Below are 23,600 nucleotides of genomic sequence, written 5' to 3'. Positions count from 1 at the left end.
TCACATCTCTCTGTCAGGAGGTCCTATTAGAGAGGTGGAGGAGCTCCGTATACTGGGCCTTTTCATTCACCACAGACTCAGACCGGACTCCACCATTGTGAAACTCAAGAGAGTAGGCGAACAGGTAGGGCGCATGATCCGCCGCGTTTCCAACAAGCGGGGCGGTCTGCGGGTCGACTGACGCGCTTCGGCTCGTCTATGCTTTCGTGACTAGCCGGATCCCCGCACTACTAAGCAAGACGAGGCGTGAATAGACGCCATCATCCGCAAGGGAACTAAGCGAGCCCTGGATCTCCCGGTGGCTACCTCTAATGCCAAACTCAAGGCATTGGGGGTGCTAAACTCCTACCAGGAGCTGCGGGAGGCCCACCTCGTGAACCAATACACGCGGCTCATGCAGACGGCCCCTGGGCGCCGCCTGCTAAACCGCTTACACATCCAACACGACTGCACTCCAGAGGAGGCGGAGCGTATCCCAGTACTGTGGCGCCATATGCTCTGGGTCTCCCCGCTCCCCCGTAACATGGACACCGACATGCACGTAAACAGGTTACAAGCGCGGGCTCGGGCTCTTGAGAGACAATACGGCTCCCGACCCGGTGTATATTATTTTATTTATTTATTTATTTATTTATTTATTTATTTATTTATTTATTTATTTATTTATTTATTTATTTATTTATTTATTTATTGTACACCTCAAATGCCCCTGAATAGGGGTATTACATGAAGGGAAACAATGCAAAAAATGAATCTGAAATGAATGACATGGGGTTTAAAACAGAACATTTTCAATGGCTTTTTTTAAAATGGACGGGGCTGGTGTGGAGTGCAGCATCGGCAGGCAGGCCATTCCAGTCTACTGCAGTCTGGGAAAAGAAGGAATGAAGGTGCGCAGTGGTGCGTGCGCGGGGGGGGATAAACGGCTTTACTGTGACTGGTGCGAGGAGACACGTGATGAGCTGGTTTTAGATCTGCAAGGGATGAATGATAAAACTTGTGGAAAAGGATTAGTCGGCAGATTTTGCGTCGCAGCTCCAGGTCAGGCAGGTTAGCTCTTGTCTTCATGGCAGTCACACTAGAATGATAAGAGTAGTCTGAATGGATGAATCTAGCTGCACGGTTTTGCACTGATTCAAGTGCTTTAGTTAGATAAGAAATGTGAGGGTCCCAAACTGCGCATGCATATTCCAGCTTGGGACGAACCAACGTTATGTAGGCGAGAGTTTTAATAGACGAAGAAGCTACTGACAAATTACGTCGTAAGTAAGACAGGACACGATTAGCTTCTGTCGTGTCCGGTCGCTGTGTTCAATGCAGCGAAAGACGCACACGGTACTTTAAGACTTCGTTTATTTAAAGCTGATGAGGGTGCGACCAGCGTCGACCGAGGCAGGAGCCGAACTGGCCGCCCGAAGAAAGGAGGGAGTGGAGAAGCGTCCACGGGAGGGAGTGGCTTCCCAGAACAGGAGGAGGGTGCGGGGGCGCACCGTGGGGGGGCATCCGGCGACAGCGTGCGACGAGGGGCAAGCGGTCGTTAGGAGGAGGATGCGAGTGGTCGTTAGGAGGAGGATTGAGTGGTCGTTAGGAGGAGGACGCGGGGGCGCACACACACAAAAGCAATAAGGGGACACAACACTTCCTTCCCCCTTAGAAAGTTGCCTGGTATCGTGCAGGGGGTCGGCGCTCACGCGTGGAGGCGCGCTGGCTTTGTGCGCTCGGGGGAGAAACACTTGTAGGCTGGCTGTTGTTCGCTGTGTCTCCTAGGTCTGTCCTGGGCGAAGTCTCTTCTTCCGGGAAGAGGTGCCAGGCTATGTGGGAAGATGGTGCACGTGTTCTCTCCGCTGGCGGACAGCTCTCAGACGGCGTCGTAAATCTACGCAGCTGGTTGAGATGTCGGCGTGCTACTGTGCCATGTATGTTGACGAGCCAAGAGCGCAGGCCTATGCGTCTGACAATTGTAGCTTCCTCCCAGCGTGGCTTTTTCAGAAACTGTCGGGCGAGGACGCGCTGCCCCTCATTAAGCGTGCCGCAGCGCGGAATTGCTTTTTCTTCCCGGAACGTCTCTGTCTTTGGCTCGGGGAGGATGGCTGTGAGCTGGGTTCGCATTTCACGCTCGAACATCATTTTCGAGGGGGTCTCGCCTGTTGTGCTCTGAACCGTCGTGTGCTGCTTGAAGAGAAAGCGCGCAAGGCGGCGCTGCAGCGAGCCTGTCTGATCTCTTTCAAGGGCGCGTTTTAGCTCGGCTACGTAGCGCTCGGCTTGTCCGTTTGTCGCTGGGTGGTAGGGGGCCGATGTAACTGATGAGATCCCGTTGTCGCGATAAAACTTGAGGATCTCCGCAGACACAAACGGTGTTCCGTTGTCCGACACTACCTTGCGCGGCAGGCCGAACGTTGCAAATAGTGATCGGAGGTTGTCAATGACTGCTGCCGAAGTCGTCTGTCCCATTTGCCTTATCTCAAGCCACTTTGTGTAGGCATCTACGACCACAAGGAAAGTGCAGCCCTCAATTGGTCCTGCAAAATCAATGTGCAGTGTGTGCCATGGTGTGTCTGGCTTTTCCCATTCTGGGACAGGAGCTTTCGGCGGGGCGCTCCGGCTGCTCTGGCAAGGCTTGCATTCTCGCACCACTGTTTCGATGTCGTTGTCAATGCCAGGCCACCACATGTAGCTTCTGGCACACTTTTTCATTGCAACGATGCCCCGATGTCCGGCGTGGATGAGAGACATAGCTTGTGCGCGTAGTTCTCTCGGCATCACAACTCGGGACCCAAATATGATGCAGCCGCGATGGGTGCTCAACTCTGTAGCTCGCCTGCGGTAAGCGTCGAAGTTGTCCCCTTTGAGTTTATGCACGTTGCCTTGTTGAACAGCTGTGTAAACTAGCCGGAGAGCTGCGCACTTCTGCGTAGATGCTGCAACTGTACCTGCTGTAAGCGGAGGTTCTGGCAGTGCTTCGAACATCAGAACGTCTCCTGGTGGAAATGGTTCGTCAACAGTTGCGTCTAGTGGCAGACGGCTTAGCGCATCGGCGTTTTGATGTTTACCAACCATGTTCTGGCTCGGCGTCTGGTGTATGCCGCATATCATCACGCCTAGTGGAGAAAACCAGTTTCTCCCTAGAAGGCTTGATCCTGTGCCCTTCACAACAAGCAGAGGTAGCGTATGGGTCTGGCCGTTGTAGTTAACCTGCACGTTGGCAGAGCCCAATAGTGGCAGATTCTGTCCTGACCACGTTCGCAGGTGCGTGTCGTCTTGTTGCAGGGCGGGTGCGTCAGATGGCCATGAAGTTCGGAACGTGTCCTCACTGATCAGAGTACAGGCTGCGCCGGAGTCCACCTCGAACTTAATCAGCTGGTGATGTACGCTTACTTCTGTAAAAATCTTCGGTCGCGTGCCGAGATTCATGGTGTTCAGGTCGTACAACACAGATGGTGTTGCTGATGTTGTTCCATGGAGATCAGATAGCGGCGTATTCTCTGAGGCGTTGACGCTGTGATTAGGCTGGGAAGGTGACTTTATCTTGGCAAGTCTCCGTTTCGTAATGCATGCTCTTTCGATATGCCCTCGCTTGTGGCAAAAATTACACGTGGCTGACTGGAATCGACATCCCTGGGGGTTGTGTTGGTCGTCACACCGCCAGCAGCGTTGTGCCTTTTTGACCGATTTTACAACAACAGAAGGCTTGCGCACCTGGTTGCTTGTCTGGTGTACCGGCTCGGTGTTCCGGCGAATCCCTCTCTGCTGGTGACCGGCGCTCTCCGCTCGAACGGCGATGTCGTAAGCTTTGCTGAATGTGAGGTCCTTCTCAGCGAACAGGCGCTGCTGCAGTGACTCGTCACTCAGTCCGCACACAAATCTGTCGCGTAACATCACGTCCAAAGGAAGCATGGTGGTGTTAGCAGAAGAAGCTGCGTCTCCCTCCTGCCCGGTAGCTGTTGTCGACAGCGTTCCAAAATTGCAGTCGGCAGCGAGCTTCTTGAGCGCGGCTACGTAGGCGCTCACAGTTTCTCCTCCCAGTTGATCTCGTCGTTGGAAGCGAGCCCGGCTGTAGACCTCGGATGGCCTTGGGTCGTAGTGCTTTTGCAGCGCTTTTACGATGTCGTCGTAAGACACTGCCGCTGGTGTGCTTGGCTGAATAAGGGCGCAGACAGTATCGTAGGTCTGCTCCCCGCACAGCGTCAGCAGGTTGGCCCTCTTCAAGGCTGGGTCTGTGATGTTGTTAGCTTCAAAGTAGAACTGAAGGCGTCCAACCCACGATGACCACGATGAGCCGTTGAATTCTGGTATCTGATTGGGAAACCCTCGCGTAGCCATGGCTTGTCAATAGCGTTGCGTAGCGCGGGTCGAATCCACTTTCTCGTCGCCACTGTCGTGTCCGGTCGCTGTGTTCAATGCAGCGAAAGACGCACACGGTACTTTAAGACTTCGTTTATTTAAAGCTGATGAGGGTGCGACCAGCGTCGACCGAGGCAGGAGCCGAACTGGCCGCCCGAAGAAAGGAGGGAGTGGAGAAGCGTCCACGGGAGGGAGTGGCTTCCCAGAACAGGAGGAGGGTGCGGGGGCGCACCGTGGGGGGGCATCCGGCGACAGCGTGCGACGAGGGGCAAGCGGTCGTTAGGAGGAGGATGCGAGTGGTCGTTAGGAGGAGGATTGAGTTGTCGTTAGGAGGAGGACGCGGGGGCGCACACACACAAAAGCAATAAGGGGACACAACAGCTTCATTAGTGATAGCAGTGATATGGGTGGACCAAGAAAGATCATGCGATATGTTAATTCCCAGGTACTTACATGTTGATGTCGGAGAAATAACGGAACCGCAAAGTACGTAGCAAGGAGTTGGGTAAGTGCGTCGCCGATGAAAAGAAATTAACGAAGTTTTTTTCACATTCAAGGACATTAACCATGTTTTGCACCAAGTTTCTATGTGTGAAAGGTCAGTTTGGAGGGCATGAGCATCGGCTTGATGGTTAATAGGACGGTAAATAATGCAATCGTCGGCAAATAGGCGAATGGAAGATGAGATGTTTGAAGCAATGTCATTTATATATAATAGAAAGAGTAGAGGACCGAGGACAGTACCCTGAGGCACACCTGAAAGTACGGGAGACCTGGAAGAGGCGGTATTGTTAACATACACAAACTGCTGGCGGTTAGTTAAGAAATCACATATCCATTCATATATGCGCATATCAAGGTTAAGACACGAAAGTTTTAAAAATAGCCGTTTGTGAGGAACCTTGTCAAAAGCCTTTTCAAAGTCTAAAAATATGGCATCAACGGGAATGTTATTATCGAGGCTAGAACTAAGATCATCAATGAATAATGCTAGCTGAGTGTCACAAGAGCGACCCTTACGAAACCCATGTTGGTTGGGATGGAAGAAATTATTAGATAATAGAAAGTTTACGACATGCGAGTGAATTACATGTTCCATTAGTTTAGAACAAACGCAAGTGAGAGATATAGGACGATAATTACTGGGTGACTGTGAAGGGCCTTTTTTCGGGACTGGAATGACCTTGCCTACCTTCCAATTCTGTGGAACAGTGCTTGAAGAAAGGGACTGTTGGAAGATATGAGCTAGAATGATACTTGAGATGTGCTTGGTATCATGTAGACGTAGCAGGGCCATCGCCCACGGGATTTTACACGGCCGCTGTCGTTCACCAGGAAATGCACGTTGATGGACTCTCTTTTCGAGCCCCGAATTCAATGCGAGCCGAGGAAGTAGCGATAGCGCTTGCTGCCGCCCACGCCAATTCGAGAAACATCATTACGGACTCCCGAAAAGCATGTGATCATTACTTGGCAGGGGAGATCTCCCCCTTAGCTGCTTGTATTCTAAGACGGACTGCCACTGATCCAACACCCAAAAGAATCATTTGTGCTCCTGGCCACCAGGGCTCACGAGGTAATGAGGCCGCTGACGCGGCTGCCCGAGCGCTTACTCACCGGGCTCCTCATCCCAGCTCTTCTGGCTCGGAGACTAACCAGCCGCTGCTGCGATTCAGGGAAATAATAACGCATTATACCGACAACCACCGCCTTTTCCCGGCCCCTGCAAAGGGGCTGAGTAAGACGGAGGAGCGAACTTTAAGGCGCCTGCAGACAGGTACTCTACTCTGTCCTGTAATCTTAAAGCATTACAATCCTACACGGATGGGCGATGTCCGCACTGTGGGGAGACCTGTGATATCTTCCACATGGTGTGGGCATGTACTCAAAATCTCCACCTCCCCCCTTCCCCTACCCCTTCCAGAGAGGCATGGGAGACTGTCCTCCTCAACTGCTCCTCGCTTGAGTCCCAAAGGGCTCTGGTGAAACGGGCGAGAGACGGGGCATTGTCATGCGGTGTCCCGGACTAGGTATGCCGACCATGTAGCGGGGCCACTCTGTGGCTCCCAAACTCTATTTCAGTAATTAAAAGTTTTCACCACCACCACCACGTATGTTTTTTCCTCTTGTTGCGTTGTTCTCTTGTCTCTTTCCTCTTTTCACGCCAATACCGAAATTAGTTTCCTTTCCCGTAAAAAGGCGCCTCGTTTATTTCTTATAGCTTTAGTGTATGTGTAAATTCAACCTGCAATCTTCCACTTCCTCACACCCACGGAGGCACACAACTTGCCGTAGTGGTGAATTCGACACGAAAGAGTTTGAGGACTGGCTTTTCCCCTTTCCATCGACCGAGCGGCGAGAGAGCTTCAGCACCGCCCGCTGTCGTGGGTGGTGCCACCAGAGCCCACAACTGCCCATGAGTGGACATCGTTTTCCGAACTTTATTTCCCAGTCAGGCATCTGGGGAATACCAAGGATATTTAACGTGATGTTGGTTTGTACCGAGAGTCCTATCTCGACTGCAAATATTGTGACGAAGATGAAGCTGGCAGTGGCACGGACGCTCGCGCTAAGCCAGCGGTCATTAAATAATCTCTTGTTCATCGCTCATCGCGCCTCATTCTTCGGCTGGCCGCCACGTAACATTAGGTGTGAGGTGCTTTGGAATCATCGGCATCCTGGTCCTGAAGCTTCGACGTCCTGTCAAAGCCGTGGTCGTCGGTCGTGAGTCCTCGGCCTGCGTCGCCCGGCTTGCCCCAGTCGTTCCCACCCGAGCCGACCTCGCCTTTGATCCCCCCGCCCCAACCAACCGACACGACGAACTGGACCCGATGCCATGATCGACTCAACCTACGGACCCCATCGACCCAAGACGCTGCACACACGTGAAGACACCGTTCCCTGCCCCTGCCGTTCGGCACGTCCTGGGACCTCGGCCGTCGGCTCCTGGTAACCTGTGGCCCGGAATCTTCATGGACCGGGACTCATTCTCTCATCTTTCTCATCGTGGCGGCCAGCACTGAACCATATCCTGCTTACTGTTCAACCTTCCTCTCAAGACCATCACCATTTCGCGCGTCTGTGTCAACGATCGTGCAACGGATAATCTCCGTAAAGACGACGTGGAGGAAGTGTTCGGTGTGTGCGCTCTATCCGCTCTGTGTTCGCTGTGATCTGTGCCCTGGGCTCCGTTCGTCCTTGTGCCTGCCTAGACTTCGGGCCACAAAACATCTTTGGTGGAAGTGCTGGGTAGACGATCTCCACGCCGCACAGCTCCGAAGCGGTCGTCAGGCTGGGTCTACAACCATCATGGCTCCACCCTGCGAGTCACGAACCCCTCCTGCTGCTCCCTTCGTGGCCATGGCTCCTCCCTGTGACCCCGGTACCTTTTCTGGGAACGACGGCACCGATGTCGACGACTGGCTCAGCCTATATGAACAAGTAAGCACCTATAACCGGTGGGATCCCACCGTGATGATGGCCAACGCTTTCTTCTATCGTAGTGGTACGGCCGGGCTCTGGTACGAAACTCACGAAGAAGAACTGACGAGCTAGGACACTTTTAAAGAAAATCTCCTGCACTTTCTTTGACAGACCCGATGAAGGGAAGCTCTCCGCGAGAAAGCAGCTCGCGTGGCGCGCCCAGTCATCAACAGAAAGCTATCTCGCATATATACAAGACATCTTGGCGCTTTGCCACAAAGTTGACGCCGCCATGACCGAATCCGACAAGGTGGGCCATGTGAAAGGGATTGCAGATGATGCTTTGAATTTACTTGTTTGCAAAGACTGTACTACCGTGGACACAATCATAAAAGAATGCCGTCGAGGTTAAAAGCCGCCGAATTCCACAGCAGTATACTCTCGGCTCCCTAATACGGCCGCCACCTCTTCGTGCGAGGAACAGCGATTACCGTCCCGCGCGTCCTCCGATGATTTCTCCGTCGCCGTTACTGTCACCGGGATCGTTCGCCGCGAACTGGAAGCCCTTGCGCCTGTGATGCCCCGTCCGCCCGCACCTGATAACTATCTACCCGCCATGTCGCTCATCGCTCCATCCGCCCGCACCTCATAACTCTCTACCCGCCATGTCGCTCATTTAGGCAGTCGTGCGGCAGAAACTCGCTAACCTGAACCTCCCTCAGGCTCTGTGCGCCGTAAGAAGCCCGAACACCCCCCCAGCCACCTCCCTCTGTTTTACGTCGCGACTATTATTCTCCGCCGCGTTATCGCAATTCCAATGAGCGGCGCACGGCAGACGACCGCCCCATCTGCTTCCAGTGCTCTCGCATTGGCCACATTGCCCGGCATTGCCGTAGTCCATGGTCTTCACCACCCCGCAACGTCTTCCCCTCCTTCTACAGCCCCGCCTCGTCCCGCACCCGTCCGAACCGTCTGAAGAAGCCGTTCACCCTCCACGCCGATTCTCCCGCTCTCCGCCGCCGCAGGGCCGCCGCTCTCATTCCCCGCAGTTGCCTTCCAACAGCCACTCCCATCTGGAACCCTAATGATGCAGCTCCCGGAGGTGACGCTGCATCAACGGCCCGGACCACGAATCCTCTCTCGCCCACTCGACCGAATTTCCTGGCTGTCACTATCGACCGTATTCCTGCGCGCGCTGACTGACACCGGTGCTCAAGTATCAGTCATGAGTGCTGCCCTCCGCCGTCGCCTCCGCAAAGTCCTCACGCCTGCAATGTCCCGTGTGCGTGTCGTTGATGGTGGCACGCCAGTTGTCGACGGTGTGTGTACCGCGCGTGTTACTACTGCCGGCCAGAGGATACTGGTTCAGCTCACATGCTGACCAGCTGTGCCCATGACATCCTCGGCTTGGATTTTTTGACTGAACATTCCGCCCTCATTGACTGCTCGGAGGGTGTCCGACACCTCGAACTTCCACTGCTCGAACTTCAGAACCAATCGATGTGTCACTGCGACTGTTCAGTACTGAATATGCTCGCCTGTCATCCCGAACCACCTTTATTTCTTTCCACTGACTCATCTCGCCCAGTATCCGATGGCGACTATCTCGTTACGCCCAATCTTGAACTGCTGACCCGTAACGTTGCCCTACCTCATACCATCGCCACCGTCCAAGCAAACGCCCTCTCTGCCTTTCCTCAACTTCGGCGTCTCTTCCCAAGTGCTCTCGTCCGGCATCTGCGTGGCTACGCTATCACCTCTCGCTCCTTGCCACGTCGCTAAGTTGGCCGCCACCCCTGTTCAAGACACCGCCGCCCCGCACCGACAGTCTCCACTGTCGACAGACACCTTCACGACCATGATTTGCCACCGACCTCAGTCACGACCAAACTGCCCAGCTTCGTGCTCTTCTCGAATCTTTTTCGGATATTTTTGATGTGAACAACACCGCGCTGGGCCAAACTCTCGCCGTCAGGCACTGCACTGAAATCGGCGATGCCCCTCCCATCCGCCGCCGCCCTTATCGAGTCTCTCACGCCGAGCGTCAGGTTATCAATGCGGAAGTTCCTAAAATGCTCGCGCAAAACAATCGAACCCTCACACAATCCCTGGGCCTCACCAGTCGTACTTGTCAAAAAAAAGGTTGGCTCCTGGCGTTTTTGCATTGATTATAGCTACTTGAATAAAATCACTAAAAAGGATGTGTACCCCCTGCCGCGTATCGATGACGCTTGACTGCCTCCGCGGTTCCAAATTATTCTCATCCATAGATCTTCTCTCCGGCTACTGGCAAAATGTTCTAGATGACCAGGACCGTGAGAAGACTGCCTTTTTGGCCGCTGAAGGGCTTTACCAGTTTAAAGTCATGCCTTTCGGATTATGCAAAGCGCCAGCCACATTCGAACGCATGATGGATGCCACGTGCCAGCCACTTTCGAACGCATGATGGATGCCCTTTTGCACGGCTTTAAGTGGTCCACCTGACTGTGCTACCTCGATGACGTCATTGTCTTTTCGCCCAAGCTCTCCTCTCACATCACTGACCTCTGCCAGATCCTTTCTCTCTCTCGTCATGCCGGCCTGCAGCTCAACTCGTCTAAGTGCCGTTTCGCGCGCCGTCAGCTCACCACCTTGTTTCATGTCGTCGACAACACGGGGTTGTACCCTGACCCTGATAAGATCCAAGCCGAGAAAGACTTTCCCCAGCCACGTTCTTGTAACGGCGTTCGAAGCTTCTGAGGGCTGTGCTCCTACTTTGGTCGATTCGTTGAAGGCTTCGCCGACATCGCCCGCCCCCTCACCGATCTCCTGAAAAAAGACGCCGCCTTCATCTGGGGACCTGACCAAGCACAAGCGTTTTCCAACCCGATATTGAAGCTTACTACCACGCCAGTTCTGGCACTTCGATGTGACCGCTCCCACTTCATGAAGTCCGCACTGACTCCAGTGGCTACGGCATCGGCGCTGTCCTCTCTCAGAGGCAATCCGGACAGCAGCGTGTGATCGCCTGCACCAACCACCTCCTCTCTGCCCCGGAGCAGAATTACTCAGTTACCGAACGTGAGTGAGTGCTTAGCCTTTGTCTGGGCTGTTGAGAAATTCCGTCCATATTTATACGGCCGCCCCTTCACAGTTGTCACTGGCCACTGCGCGTTGTGCTGGCTCTCTTCCTTGAAAGATCCTACAGGACGGCTTGGTCGTTGGGCATTCAGCCTGCAGCCTTCAGACGCAAAGTGCGTCAATACTTCCTGCGTAACGAGCTGCCTACGACGGCGAAAATTGCTAAGAATGTGTCTACCGATCCCCATCTGTGCGCAGACTGCTAACCGACATTGGCTTCACTTTCAGAACGAGGAAATGGAACTGTGCGCCCCTGGAAAGGCAGAACATTGTCGTGTAGCGCAGAAAGTACCTGCGGGCCATGCGGGAGATGCGGAAGCAAAGAAAGTATGCTCACCAAACGCTCGCTTATTACGCGTAGTATGTAATATGGCAGGGCTGAAGTAGCGTCTTAGAACGACAGCGCTCTGAGGCGCCTTTAATGCAACAACAGAAAGCTGGCGTGCGAAGCGCTAACCGGGAAGTCCGGCGTCCGATAACACGGTAACGCAAACACGGACTATAACTCTTGATTGCTTTGAATTGCCTGCTATTTACGTCTTGCGACGCTGCCAATTTTTAAAGACGAAAGCCTTAATTGGCTCATAAGTCGCGGAATGTGACCATCTGTTCGTCGGCGTCGATCACGCTGGTAGTACCAAAAATTGTAGAGGCTCAACTGTCCTTGAACCAAGTTCCACGAGCGTAAGCGTCTGGCCGCCGAAGCGACGCTGACGGAATAGCAACGGCCACCGCCACGTAACCTCAAAGAGCGACTGAGATGTCCACTGAGCCGGCCAGCCTGCAGTTATGCGCCCTTCCGTGGAAGATGTCAGACCCTCACCCCCGGGAATCATAATCATGAGCATGACTCAGCAAAAATGACAATGGGTGTCATATGTCTTTCGTCTTTGCGTTTCTTAGGGGAAAGCTAAGGACACCTGGGATCTTGTTTTTTTTTTTTGTGAGACTTTCGCTTACGTGTACTCTATAAAACGAACAGTAATATCAAATTTGCGTTCCATTTTCATTGCAGGTCTGTGTACTTCTTAGGTGAGACATGGGTAACCGCAGAACGCACAAAAAGAAAAGGTTTGGGAAGATACCTATGTTGTGGAGCGGGAAGATGCTTTCCGGCAAGGAACAGCGACGGGTCTTCGAGCAGCATCCGGAAAGGGCGGTCGCCTCATTGAATGAAGCGCGCCTCGTCTTTCTTGCAAAGAAGACTGCAGGCGACTGCCATTCAGAAATGGATGGCCACCGTTTTGAGAACTGGTTTACTGAACTGTTATTGCCTTAAACTGAACCGGCAAGTGTTAAACTTCATGGACAAGGCCAGTTATCACAGCGTTCAGCTCGAAAAGATGTCTTCACCAACCAGAAAAAGTAATATTCAGTCGCGGTTGCGAAGCAAGGGCATCCCTTTTTATACTGAGCAGCTAAAGGCTGAGCTGCTAGAGCTTGTGAATGAGCATAAACGAAAGTATGCCGGATACAAAATTGACACCCTCGCCAAAGCAGCTGGTCATGACGTTTTAAAGTTGCCGCCGTATCACTGCGAATTCAATTCTATAGAGCTAATTTCGAGCCCAGTGAATAGATACGTGCCCGCAAATAACACAAAATTTAAGCTCAACGAGGTAGAAAAGCTTTTGCATGCAGGCATCAACTTGATAACAGAAGAAAACTGGAGGCGGGACTGCGCCCATGTCCAAATATTAGAAAAGGAATCATGGGACAGAGATGGCGAAATGAGCGATAATATTCAGAGGCTGATAATCGAGCTTGGTTCAGACTCGCGGACAAGCTCCGAAGGTCGTGGATGTGAGACAGTGCCGGGGAAGAAATACCCTGGGTGTTCCTTTTCTTTTGTTTGTGTTCTATTCTGCAAAGGGCGCTCACATATAAACATACTTTTTTCTGATTTTCACAACAGCTGTTTTCGCGCTCTCACTTTTGTCGGTATTTGTTGTATTGTTCATTGTGCTTCTAGCTCCTATTCATGGTACCGTTTGTGTTTCGTAAAAATATGCTGCTTCCTGGAGGCGTCAAGAATAAAAAAGATTGCATTACGCTTCTGAAACATTACTGAGAAACTCTTAATTTGTCATCAGCCCATTCTAACGTCACGACATTATTTGACATAACACCAGTATATCAGCTGCATCTCAGACAAAACAGACACATACTTACAGAAACAACGCGAAACATAAAGCCGCGGCATGCGCCACGTAATCGTGAACACCTGTATGACATGAACACTCCTTGCTCTCAAATGTTCCTAAGTTAATTTACCCCACCTCGAAACCAGCAAAATGTCTAACGTCGTTGATTCCCTGTGAGAAATCCGTACTCAATTATCTTTGCCTTCAAGCATACACAGGCAATATGGAAGGTTCGAAAACAAACAAAAAACGAAACGGACGCCAAACCGTGCCTACAAAGCGGAGGAATACATGTGCACTGGCTCCGCCTCTGTAGCCTTCCTTCCACTGCTAAGAAAAGTTGTCCGCGAGTATAGACACCGCAGAGACATGGAGCCGGAGTCGGTCACCGGGTCGAGTTCTTCGACAGAGCGTTGGAGGCGCCGGGCTGCGTCTAGCGATCCCTGCGGCAGAGAGCGTCAGGAAGCCGCTTTGGCTAGAGATAAGTCGCGAAAGCGGGCTCGTCGAGTCGATGAAACCGATGAAGGACTGGAGGCATGTACGTCTGGAGAAGCAGCGGCGCAGGCAGCGAGAGCGGAAAAGGGCAGCGGATGCTGCCAACGTCTCCGCGCCGACATCGGCCACTGGTTCGGTTGCCTTTCGCTCCGTATAAGCTGGCTGAGCCGTAATGAGCCACAACCATTTTTTTTTCGCGACCATATTGGCTGGCGGCGAGTTCTTGTTCGCGCAGCGAACCGACCGCAGTGCCGCCTAGGCTAGCGCTGCAAAAAAAAAAAAAAATCGCCGACGATTACGTTACTTCTTAATTCGAAATTTGAGCGCAGCTCATCAGCTGTTTCAGCTTTTCGGTACACTGAGGCAAAGAATTCGAGCAAGGCGTATGTGCAATTACAGACAACTTGATATTTTCAGCTTTTCGGTACACTGAGGCAAAGAATTCGAGCAAGGCGTATGTGCAATTACAGACAACTTGATATTTTTCACATATATTCCTTCTTCAAGAAACACTCCACTAAGCGTTCTTGATTGTCATGAAGGAAACACTGTGGTCGGAGAAATAGATATATGCGCGACTTGCTGCACCAATGCCTGGATCTCAAAGACGAGGTCTATGCAAGTATTTCGCGAGGTTGTCACAGCCGTGGGAAGCGTTACGAGCGAGAGGAACGAGGTGTTCTCCCGCAAAGTGTCTTTAAGGAATTCTTGTTTGTCTTTATATCTACATTAACGTCTCTACCCACCCTGCACCCTGGCAGGTGGCAGCTGATGGTTGATCGCGAGAGTTCGCTCACCGTTGGTCAGCGCTAACGCATGCAGCCCATATATCTCTCTCACATCACCCTAAGTATACCCCATAGCGCGATTCAGGCGTCCGCTGATCCAGGGAGCCAGTTATGCGAACTTCCTTCCCTTCAAATAGTCAGATTCTTAAAACATTGTGAACGCCAACGCCCAATGAACGCAATGAACGCCGACAGCCTGTGGCCTCACTGCCGCGTCTCTACCACAACCTTGATCTTCGTGCCATGTGGTAGGACACCATATTTATACCACGGCTGCTTCTTGGTTTGACCTCTGGCTCACTTCAAGGTTATAGTCCTCCAGACCGCGACCTTTACTTTACATGGAGCAGTGAAGCTTTCGCTTAATACCCTCATGCATGATCAGCAGGATCGGGAGCGTTGCTTGAGCAGCCCAGCAGCGGACCGGCCTCGTTGCGCGAGCAGATAGTGGAGCACATTTACGGACAAATGGACAGTTTCAACAGACCGGAACCGTGGGCCCACTCCGCTCAGTCAAGTGCGCATTGCCGCCAGCTTGCTTGGCTGTGAGACAGCTGTGAGCTGAACGCCGCAGCCGTACCGTTCGCCTAGCGCAGCGGGACTAGCACGGGAACTAGTGACACTCACCATGCGCTCCTCGGCAACGGAGGAGGATGGCTGTCGTCAACGAAGAGAGGCGAACAGCGTCGCCTCGGTGCCCGGACAGACTCGTCGCACCAGAGGCCTAGAAAGCGGTTCAAGATAGACGGGTGCTTTATGCCCGGACAGACTCATCGCACCAGAGGCCTAGAAAGCGGTTCAAGATAGACGGGTACTTTATGCCCGGACAGACTCATCCCACCAGAGGCAGGTTCAAGATAGACGAGTGCTTTATGCCCGGACAGACGCATCGCACTAGAGGCCTAGAAAGCGGTTCAAGATAGACGGGTGCTTTATGCCCGGACAGACTCATCCCACCAGAGGCCAAGAAAGCGGTTCCAAAAAAAAAAATTGAAAACTTTGGGAGGACTTCCTAGGCATCGTGCAGCTGTAGTACATAACATAGCCGCGCATACTACTTGCGGCAGGAAGTTTGCAGCTGACAAAAGCCTTGTGAAGCATGAACGCGCCTGCCGGGATCAGAGTAACCGACTAAGCCACGCTTGTCCCAAGAAGAGGTGGCAAACAAAATGGGAAACTTGTGCTGATCAGAGGTATAAAATTCATTTCTTCTCGTGTGTGATGTCTAAACAGTTCTTATGGATTTCTGGGCTCCGAATTTCTAAATAGATTGTTTGAAGTGAATATTTCTGGCTCTCCTGCCATCACCTCTCCGCTCCTCGAGTTGAAGTACAATTTTCAACTAATGGTCCACGAACTAGTCCCAACACTCTAATGAATGCGGCGGAATTATGATGATATATTCTAACAGTGACAACTATTGCTCAAATAACGAGCAGTATTATAGCAAGCTGGTGATATTTTGGCCTCGAAAACAAAAATTCAGGGGGCACTTTGGCTCTCTAAAGTGCATGCAAGGCGAAAGCGTTTCCTGGCGCACTTCGCACTTTTTTAGTTTTTGTTTCTTTTCTTATTTCACTTTTATTGTTGTTTCTCTTATTATTTTTTCTTATATTTTATTTGTGAAACCTATGCATTCACTAGATGCGCCTTTATTCATGCTCAGAACTTGAGCTTTCGCAGCGGAGTGGTAGCGTCTCCACTTCAAATGCCAAACTCTCTGGTTCGATTCCCAGCCTCGACACTTTTTTTTTAGTGACGCCAAGGGCTCTGGTGACACCGAAACGCGGACACACTTGCTGACATTCCTTGGTCGCGACAGTATGAGGCATTAAAGGCTTTCGCCTTAATAGATAATTGAGCTATTGGCTGGCTAATTTCTACAGCGAGGCAGAGCCAACTTGGCAAAGACGCACACACATACGTATCGGTTTGGTTTAGTTGGTTTATTTTATGTCTTTGCACAATGCATTGTGCACCATAATGATACGTATGTTTGGCTTATTGGTTTATTGGGGTTTAACGTCCCAAAGCGACTGAGGCTATGAGAGACGCCGTAGTGAAGGGCTCCGGAAATTTCGACCACCCGTTAAAGAACCCCAGGTGGTTGAAATTTCCGGAGCCTTTCACTACGGCGTCTCTCATAGCCTTAGTCGCTTTGGGACGTTAAACCCCAATAAACCAATAAACCAAACATACGTATCATTATGGTGCACAATGCATTGCGCAAAGACATAATGAACCTAGATAGTTATGTATACAGAGTACTTCAAATTTAGTTTCACATTGGACGCCGTCAGCACTCACCACCGAGGGAAAACGGTCGAACGCGCAGCTCAACGTTTTATCGAAAGCACTCCGCTCGCACTTAGCGACTTACAGCGAGGAGTTAGCGCTGCATACATTTTCAGCATACACGAAATGCCGAGGCAAGGCGTTGGAGACAAAAGAACGCCAGCGTCCAACTTAAGTGTTCCATGGCATGTTTATAACCGGTAATATTACCGTCCGTGACGTGTAAACCTGAAGGCTACCCTTGAGTTGCAACATATTGAAAAATATCAGAAAGTGTACATTATTTGTCAAAAACCTGCTTCGAAGCACAAACACAGAGTGACTGCAATTAAGCAGCAAACTTTAATGTAGTTCAGAGCCGAAAAGACTTAGAGTTAAGGTAAAAACTAATAATCAGCGTGGGAAAAATAAATTTCGTGGAAGAAAAATAAAATGGGCAGCAGACAACAATGCTGTCATAATTTTGAAAAGCTTCACGAAACCGTATAGGAATTAAAACGGTAGTTATAAGCTCTCAGGAGGTTATAGACTAGTTTCGTGAGCTCTCTGGGTGTTATACACGTCTATTTTACAGTTTACAGCCGTTTACACCGCTCTCTGGGTGTTATACACGTCTTGAAGAAGCGTAGCTTGTTGGGCCAGTTGGTGCATGGTATGTAGAAAACCAGCGAAAAGGACGCATTCACAAGGAGGAGAAGTACACAGGACAACGCTGGAAACACAACTGAAAATTCTTTACTTCGCCAACATCAGAACAGGGCGCACATGCGCGAGAGCACCACAAATGCTATCAAAACAGCAAAACACAAAACTGATTAAGCGAGCGAAGAAACATGTGGCAACCTATGTCCCATTCATGAAAGTGTACTCTTTTGCCGTGAACCTGACAGAGCTGTCGCTGACGCATTCAGTCCCTAACTGCTTGATTTTAAAAGCTTCTAAGATTTCTCGTTCTATCTGTGTTTTGCCGCGGCCGATGATTTTGACATTATGGAACAGAGGGGTGCAGTCTTTGCAGTGGTTCCAGCGTTGTCCTGTGTACTTCTCCTCCTTGTGAATTGCGCCCTTTTCGCTGGTTTTCTACATACTTATACACGTCTATTTTATAGCTTACAGCCGTATACACGGACTTCAGTTGGAGCGGAAAAGTCAGTCGGTGGCATGCCTGGCATGGGCACATGGCACGTGCGGGGGCAGGCGCGCCGCATTAGCAGTATACCTCACGACCGCAACCAAACAAAATAATGAAACATAAAGGATAATAAACATAAATCAAAAGGATACCACGCCTTATTAATGGCGAAAGAAACTAGTACAGAAAGTACCTCCTGCGAAGCCTGTTCGCTCACTGGAACAGGAACCTGACTTAGGTGCAGACCTGCAGAAGCTTGACTGACACACGTTCCGTGCGAAGATATGAACAGGCTGCGGCACTAAAAATGGCTGAGGCTTAGCTTAGGTTAAGCCTAGTCAGATGCGAAGCATATTGTCGCCGAGTTGCATATCGAGCACGCCGCTTGGCTAGACGTTCTTCACGCTCTTCATCAGTCTCTGTAGCACGCCGCAACTTTTGCTTCTCATTCCAACGAGCAGCCCTGTCTCCAGGAGGCATCTCTATCCCGTGTACGCCTAGCAGAGGCAGGCGCACCCCCTTGTATACCGCCGCTCCAGCATCACGTGTTCACTACAGCGCACCTAGCGGCAGAAGCAGGAAACACATTGGTCGCGACTATTCTAGTTCACTATAGTCGCGACGCCTCGCGCGACGGCGCGAGCTGGGGCCCCGTTTCTCCTATGTCGTTACGTCACGCATCACGTGGTCCTCCTTGGTCGCGACGCCTCGCGCGACGGCGCGAGCTGGGCCAACACCACCTAGAAGACTCTAGGTGGTGTTGGCTGGGCCCCCGTTTTAGAGCGCAGCTCTTTGGCGTCCGTTCCTGGGTTTCGCGTCGTCGTCGGCGTCGGCCTCGTAACCAGCTCCGCCCCCAATGTCACGCTTTTCAATTGGTCGAAATGCTCGTGACGTCACAGTGTGCGAATTTCAAATGGGGCCAATTGTACTTTGGCTAGTAACCATGCAACCAATCAAAGGGATCGTATAGTGATGCTGCAACTAAGTTGGACTGAGTTTAGTTAATTGCTTAATTAATTAATTAGCCTAATTAATATAGAGGAGAATCAAGAGGTCAGAAAAAAGAAAAGAAAGACGCGCGCCGCAGCGACAACAGCGTCCGCGGAAGGAGACGCTGCTGAAAAAAAAAACATAAGTACGAAGCCGCGTTCCCTCCACCACCACGCACTTCCCCAGTCAGTAAGACGTTGCTCGTTTCATATACGTTGTGTCGAACATCCTAGACAGTTCCAACAATTGACAGGTTAATGACAGAACACGATGGATAGAAATACAATAATATAAATATGAAATAGCCTAATTAACCTTTCTAGTTAGACCGCATAAATCAATAAAACCGAGAACGAAATTGGTCGAGTTGGGGAATCGAACCAGGGTCTCCGGAGTGCGATACGAGCACGCTAGCCACTCCGTAATGCCAGCTGAATGGTTTGGAATGAACAAAGGCGCGTCTAGCTAATACGGCGTCTTCGTTCACTCCCATCTTCCTCCTTTCCCTTACGGCGAGGTGCAGGTGTCCAGCCAGATATGCGAGAGAGATACATTTCCTTTCCTCAAAAAATAAATTTACCGTCCAGCAAGGCGTACAGCCGAATTGGCGATGGCGTTCTGTGGACTCCTGGCAGCGTTGCAAGACGCTGTCGCGTTCCACTCTTACAGGCGAAGCTTAACATGTTAACCACACATCAGTAACACACGCAGACAGCCAATGGACGCGTCATTCGCTGGCACCACTTGATTCATCATTCACAACCACATTCTTAACGTACGCTCCCTTGCCGCACATGCCAAGGACGTACACCACGATCACATTCTGCGTCATTCCTCTGTACTTTGCTTTGCTGAAACCTGGATGGATCCCGAAGAGCCTCTCGAAATCATAGATTTCCTATACTGCTGTGGTGCTCGCAGAGACCACAACAGAGCGGCGGGAGTCGCTATCTACTTGCGCACAGGTCTCTCTGCAATACCAGTCGAAATGTTTGGCACGTCACATGAAGTTGGCGAACTGTGCGCCGCAAAGTTGCCCAACGGCTTGCTGGTAGTAGCTGCCTACTTCGCCCCTACCGCACTCACGAAAGACGTCGTGCACTTCCTGCAACTCGCATTAACCGTCCATCGATCCACACCGATGTTAGTAGTGGGGGACTTTAATGTTGACATAAAGACAAACAGCAATTTCCTAACACTTATGCGGGAGAACATCCCGTTCCTCTCGCTCGTAACGCGTCCCACGGCTGTGACAACCTCGCGAGGCACTTGTATAGATCTCGTCTTTGAGAATCAAGCATTGGTGTACCAAGTCGAACATATATCAGTCTATTTCTCCGACCACAAAGCTTCCTTCATGACTGTCAAGAACTGTTAGTGGAGTCTTTGTTAAAGGAGTACGTGTGAAAAATAAAAAAAAAAATTCTGTGATAGCGCATACATGTGCTGCTCGATTTCTTTGCCTCAATCTATCGAAAAGGTGAAACAGCTTATTTGCTGCGCTCAAATTTCGCATTAGGAAGTAACGTAATCGTCGGTAATTTTTTTTTCATCTGCTGTGACGTCACGCATCACGTGGTATGACATGGAGGTCACGAAAGGTCAATGGTAACGACACCGCCGCGCTCGAGGAGCTGGGTTGGGCTATTTTAGTATGCTTCGCATAAAAACGAACCCTGCATGCCGCCTGTCATCGCGTGCGTGAATTGTGCGCATCTAGAACGCGGTGTGGAGGCGAAACGACGCAAGCGGGAACACCCTACGTATCTAGAACAAGAAAAGGAGGCTAAGAGACCACGCAGTTAATACGCTGCACGAGACAGGTCGACGAAGCGACAGCGCGATGAAAACGCGAAAAGGGACGAGCGTCAACGAACAGGTGCCAACATATGACCCGCACCCGCATGAGTCTCGCGAAATGCGTTCTCACTGAGCGCATCAATAATCCGACATATACGCACAAAGCAAACACACTTCGATAACCATGATTTCAAAACACGCTTACTCATCAGTCGCGTCAGAGCACTTATTCAGAAGTTGAAGGACCCTTGTTTTTTTTTTTTCCCCCGGAAAGATTTGCAAAAACTCGACAAACGTGACGTTGGTTTAGAATAAACCGTTTTTGCGACGTGACAGTCGATCTCCTGATACGCTTAAACAGTTTAGTTTAGTTTATTGCGGTTTAACGTCCCAAAGCGACTGAGGCTATGAGAGACGCCGTAGTGAAGGGCTCCGGAAATTTCGACCACCTGGGGTTCTTTAACGTGCACTGACATCGCACAGTACACGGGCCTCTACAATTTCTCCTCCAAAGAAATTCTAGCCGCCGCGGCCGGGATCGAACCTGCGTCTTTTGGGCCAGCAGCCGAGCACCGCGGCGCTTAAACAGGAGACTGAGTGCAAAAATTCAGGGGGCACTTTGGCTCTCTAACGTGCTGCAAGGCGAAAGCGTTTCCTGGCCACTGTTTTTATTTACTTTTTAATTTTCATATTTTGTTTTTTATTTATTTTTTGCTCCTTTTCTTAATTTTATTCTTCTTTATTTTTATTTCCACATCTTATTTTTATTTTGTTTTTATTTTTGTTTATTTTCTTATTTTTATTTTCCTTTTCTTGACTTTACTCCTTTTATTTTATTTATGTAGCCCATGCATTCACTAGATGCGCCTTTATTCATGCTGGAACCTTGAGCCTTTTAAGCAGTGACGCCGAAAGGCGGACGAATCTGCCGACGCGTCTGTCGACACGGCTTCCGACGCTTCTGTCTACACTCTTGCCGACGCGTCTGTCGACACGGCTTCCGACGCGTCTGTCGACACTCCTGCCGACGCGTCTGTCGACACGCCTGCCGACGCGTCTGTCGACACTCCTGCCGACGCGTCTGTCGACACGGCTGCCGACGCGTCTGTCGACACGGCTGCCGACGCGTCTGCTAACGACAGTATGAGGCATTAAAGGCTTTCGCCTTAATATGCTGAAAGTTATCGAGGTAAAAAGGTCGAGCTCACTCACCAGCAGTGTCAGCAGCAGACCAACATGGATGCGGAGGAACACGAACCCAGGGAGGGACGCATTCGAAGGACGCGAGCCGAGGGCACGAGACGGGACGCGCGCAGCCCGCGGCTCCTCTCTTTAAGATAAAAATGTATAAGTAGATAAACCTGACGCTGATTTCGTACCAATCGCTTTCGCGAAGTGACAGTCGATTCATTAATACGCTTAACAGAACTGAGTAAAATATGCTACAAGTTATCGAGGTAAACAGATCGAGCTCAACTCACCGGCAGTAGTTGTCAGCGGGAGACCAACATGGCTGCGGACAAACACGAACATAATAGAGATGGGCGCATTCGAAGGACTCGAGTTGTGGGCAAAAGACGAGATGCGCGCGGGTGTAGCATGGCGTAGCGTATGGCTCCTCTACGGCGTGCAGACTGGCAGATGATGCAGAGCTCTTACATCTGAAGCCTGCGACCATGCCATGCCTCTGGCAACACCCTGTTGCCTCTCGCCACTTACCTCTGACGTCATGTCCAATCGCCGAGAGTTACGTCTCGCAGACGCTGTGCGGCGGTACGCGCAGACAAAAAAAAATACCGACGATTACGTTACTTCCTAATGCGAAATTTGAGCGCAGCAAATAAGCTGTTTCACCTTTTCGATAGATTGAGGCAAAGAAATCGAGCAACACATGTATGCGCTATCACAGAACGTAAAGTAACGTAATCGTCGGCGCTATCACAGAACGTAAAGTAACGTAATCGTCGGCGCGTCGACAACTGCGCGTCGGCGCTATCACAGAACGTAAAGTAACGTAATCGTCGGCGCGTCGACAACTGCGCGTCGGCAACCGGCGCGTCGGCATCTGAAGAGCACCCTATCCGCCACACAAGAACAGGGGGGGACGCTTTCCTCCTCTTTCTGCATGGCGGCGACGGTGTTCTATGCAGTCACGTTATCTTGACTCTCTAGCGGCGTCAGCGGCATCCAGCGGTATCAGTCGGTCGCTGCTAGCGCTGGGGGGATGAAAGGGGGGCGGAGCTGGTTACGAGGCCGACGACAACGCCGACGACGACGCGAAACCCAGGAACGGACGCCAAAGAGCTGCGCTCTAATAAGAAACGAAGAAATAAAAAATGCTAAGCGTTCCTACAGCGGTCAGCGTTCGTCGAATACGACGTGCTGTGCCGCGTCCACACGTACTTTTCGAACGGCGCGTTTCTCCAACGACCGCTCCTCACGACCGTGCAAAGCATTCGCGGGAAGCATTGTAATTAAAGAAAACAAATCCTGAACGCTCCTGTTATGAACGCCGAAGACGATCAGGTTAAGAGAAACGGCGATAAAACTTAACAGTACGCGTTGCTTTTGCTCAACACGCTCACAGGAAGCGTTCGCTAGAGCAAACGCTGAGAAAACATGGTGAACTGAATAGTAGGGTTCTAGTAGCCCAAAGCAACACATGGGTTACGATGGACGCCTTAGTGGAGGGCATGGAGGAAAAAAATACTGAGGAGGGAGCGTCCGGGGTCAACCTTGAAGCCTAGTCTCAACAAGTAAAGATATAGTAAAAAAAAAGAGTTTGGTCGTGCGAGTAATATGCTTCGCATAAAAGTCGTCGTGCTCGTGCCATGGAGAATTCCGCGTTTCGATGGAGGCGAAACGCACGGTGCTGTTTCTCGAGTACGTGCCGCGACCAAGGTCTCGCTCTGCCGACACTGACTGCTATGAGTACGGTTAAAAGGCGCCCGTGTCCCAGACCTTCCTCCTCTATATAGTGCGACGGTGCAGGCTGCCCTCGCAGGCAGGGCTCGCGAGGCGGCGGGATCTTGCTGCTTGCCGTACTAGGTACGTGGGCCAAGATTAAGATGC

General features: G+C 51.1%; 1 protein-coding gene across 1 annotated transcript; it reads right to left on the bottom strand.

Moving 5' to 3' along the window:
- Positions 1 to 1,646: 1,646 nt before the first annotated feature.
- On the bottom strand, positions 1,647 to 22,673 carry LOC149339593 (uncharacterized). The gene is made up of 3 exons (XM_089548301.1): positions 22,010 to 22,673; positions 21,741 to 21,858; positions 1,647 to 15,035 (listed from the first exon to the last, which is right to left on the bottom strand). Exon 3 carries the CDS (start codon positions 4,318 to 4,320, stop codon positions 1,651 to 1,653), a length of 2,670 nt encoding a protein of 889 aa, XP_089404427.1. The 5' UTR covers positions 4,321 to 15,035; positions 21,741 to 21,858; positions 22,010 to 22,673; the 3' UTR covers positions 1,647 to 1,650.
- Positions 22,674 to 23,600: the final 927 nt, after the last annotated feature.

This window comes from Amblyomma mixtum, chromosome 6 (assembly GCF_055824585.1).
Source record: "Amblyomma mixtum isolate Tamu chromosome 6, ASM5582458v1, whole genome shotgun sequence".
NCBI classification, from domain to species: domain Eukaryota; kingdom Metazoa; phylum Arthropoda; class Arachnida; order Ixodida; family Ixodidae; genus Amblyomma; species Amblyomma mixtum.
Note: the sequence above shows the minus strand (reverse complement) of the source record. Positions and strands in the feature narration are given on the sequence as shown.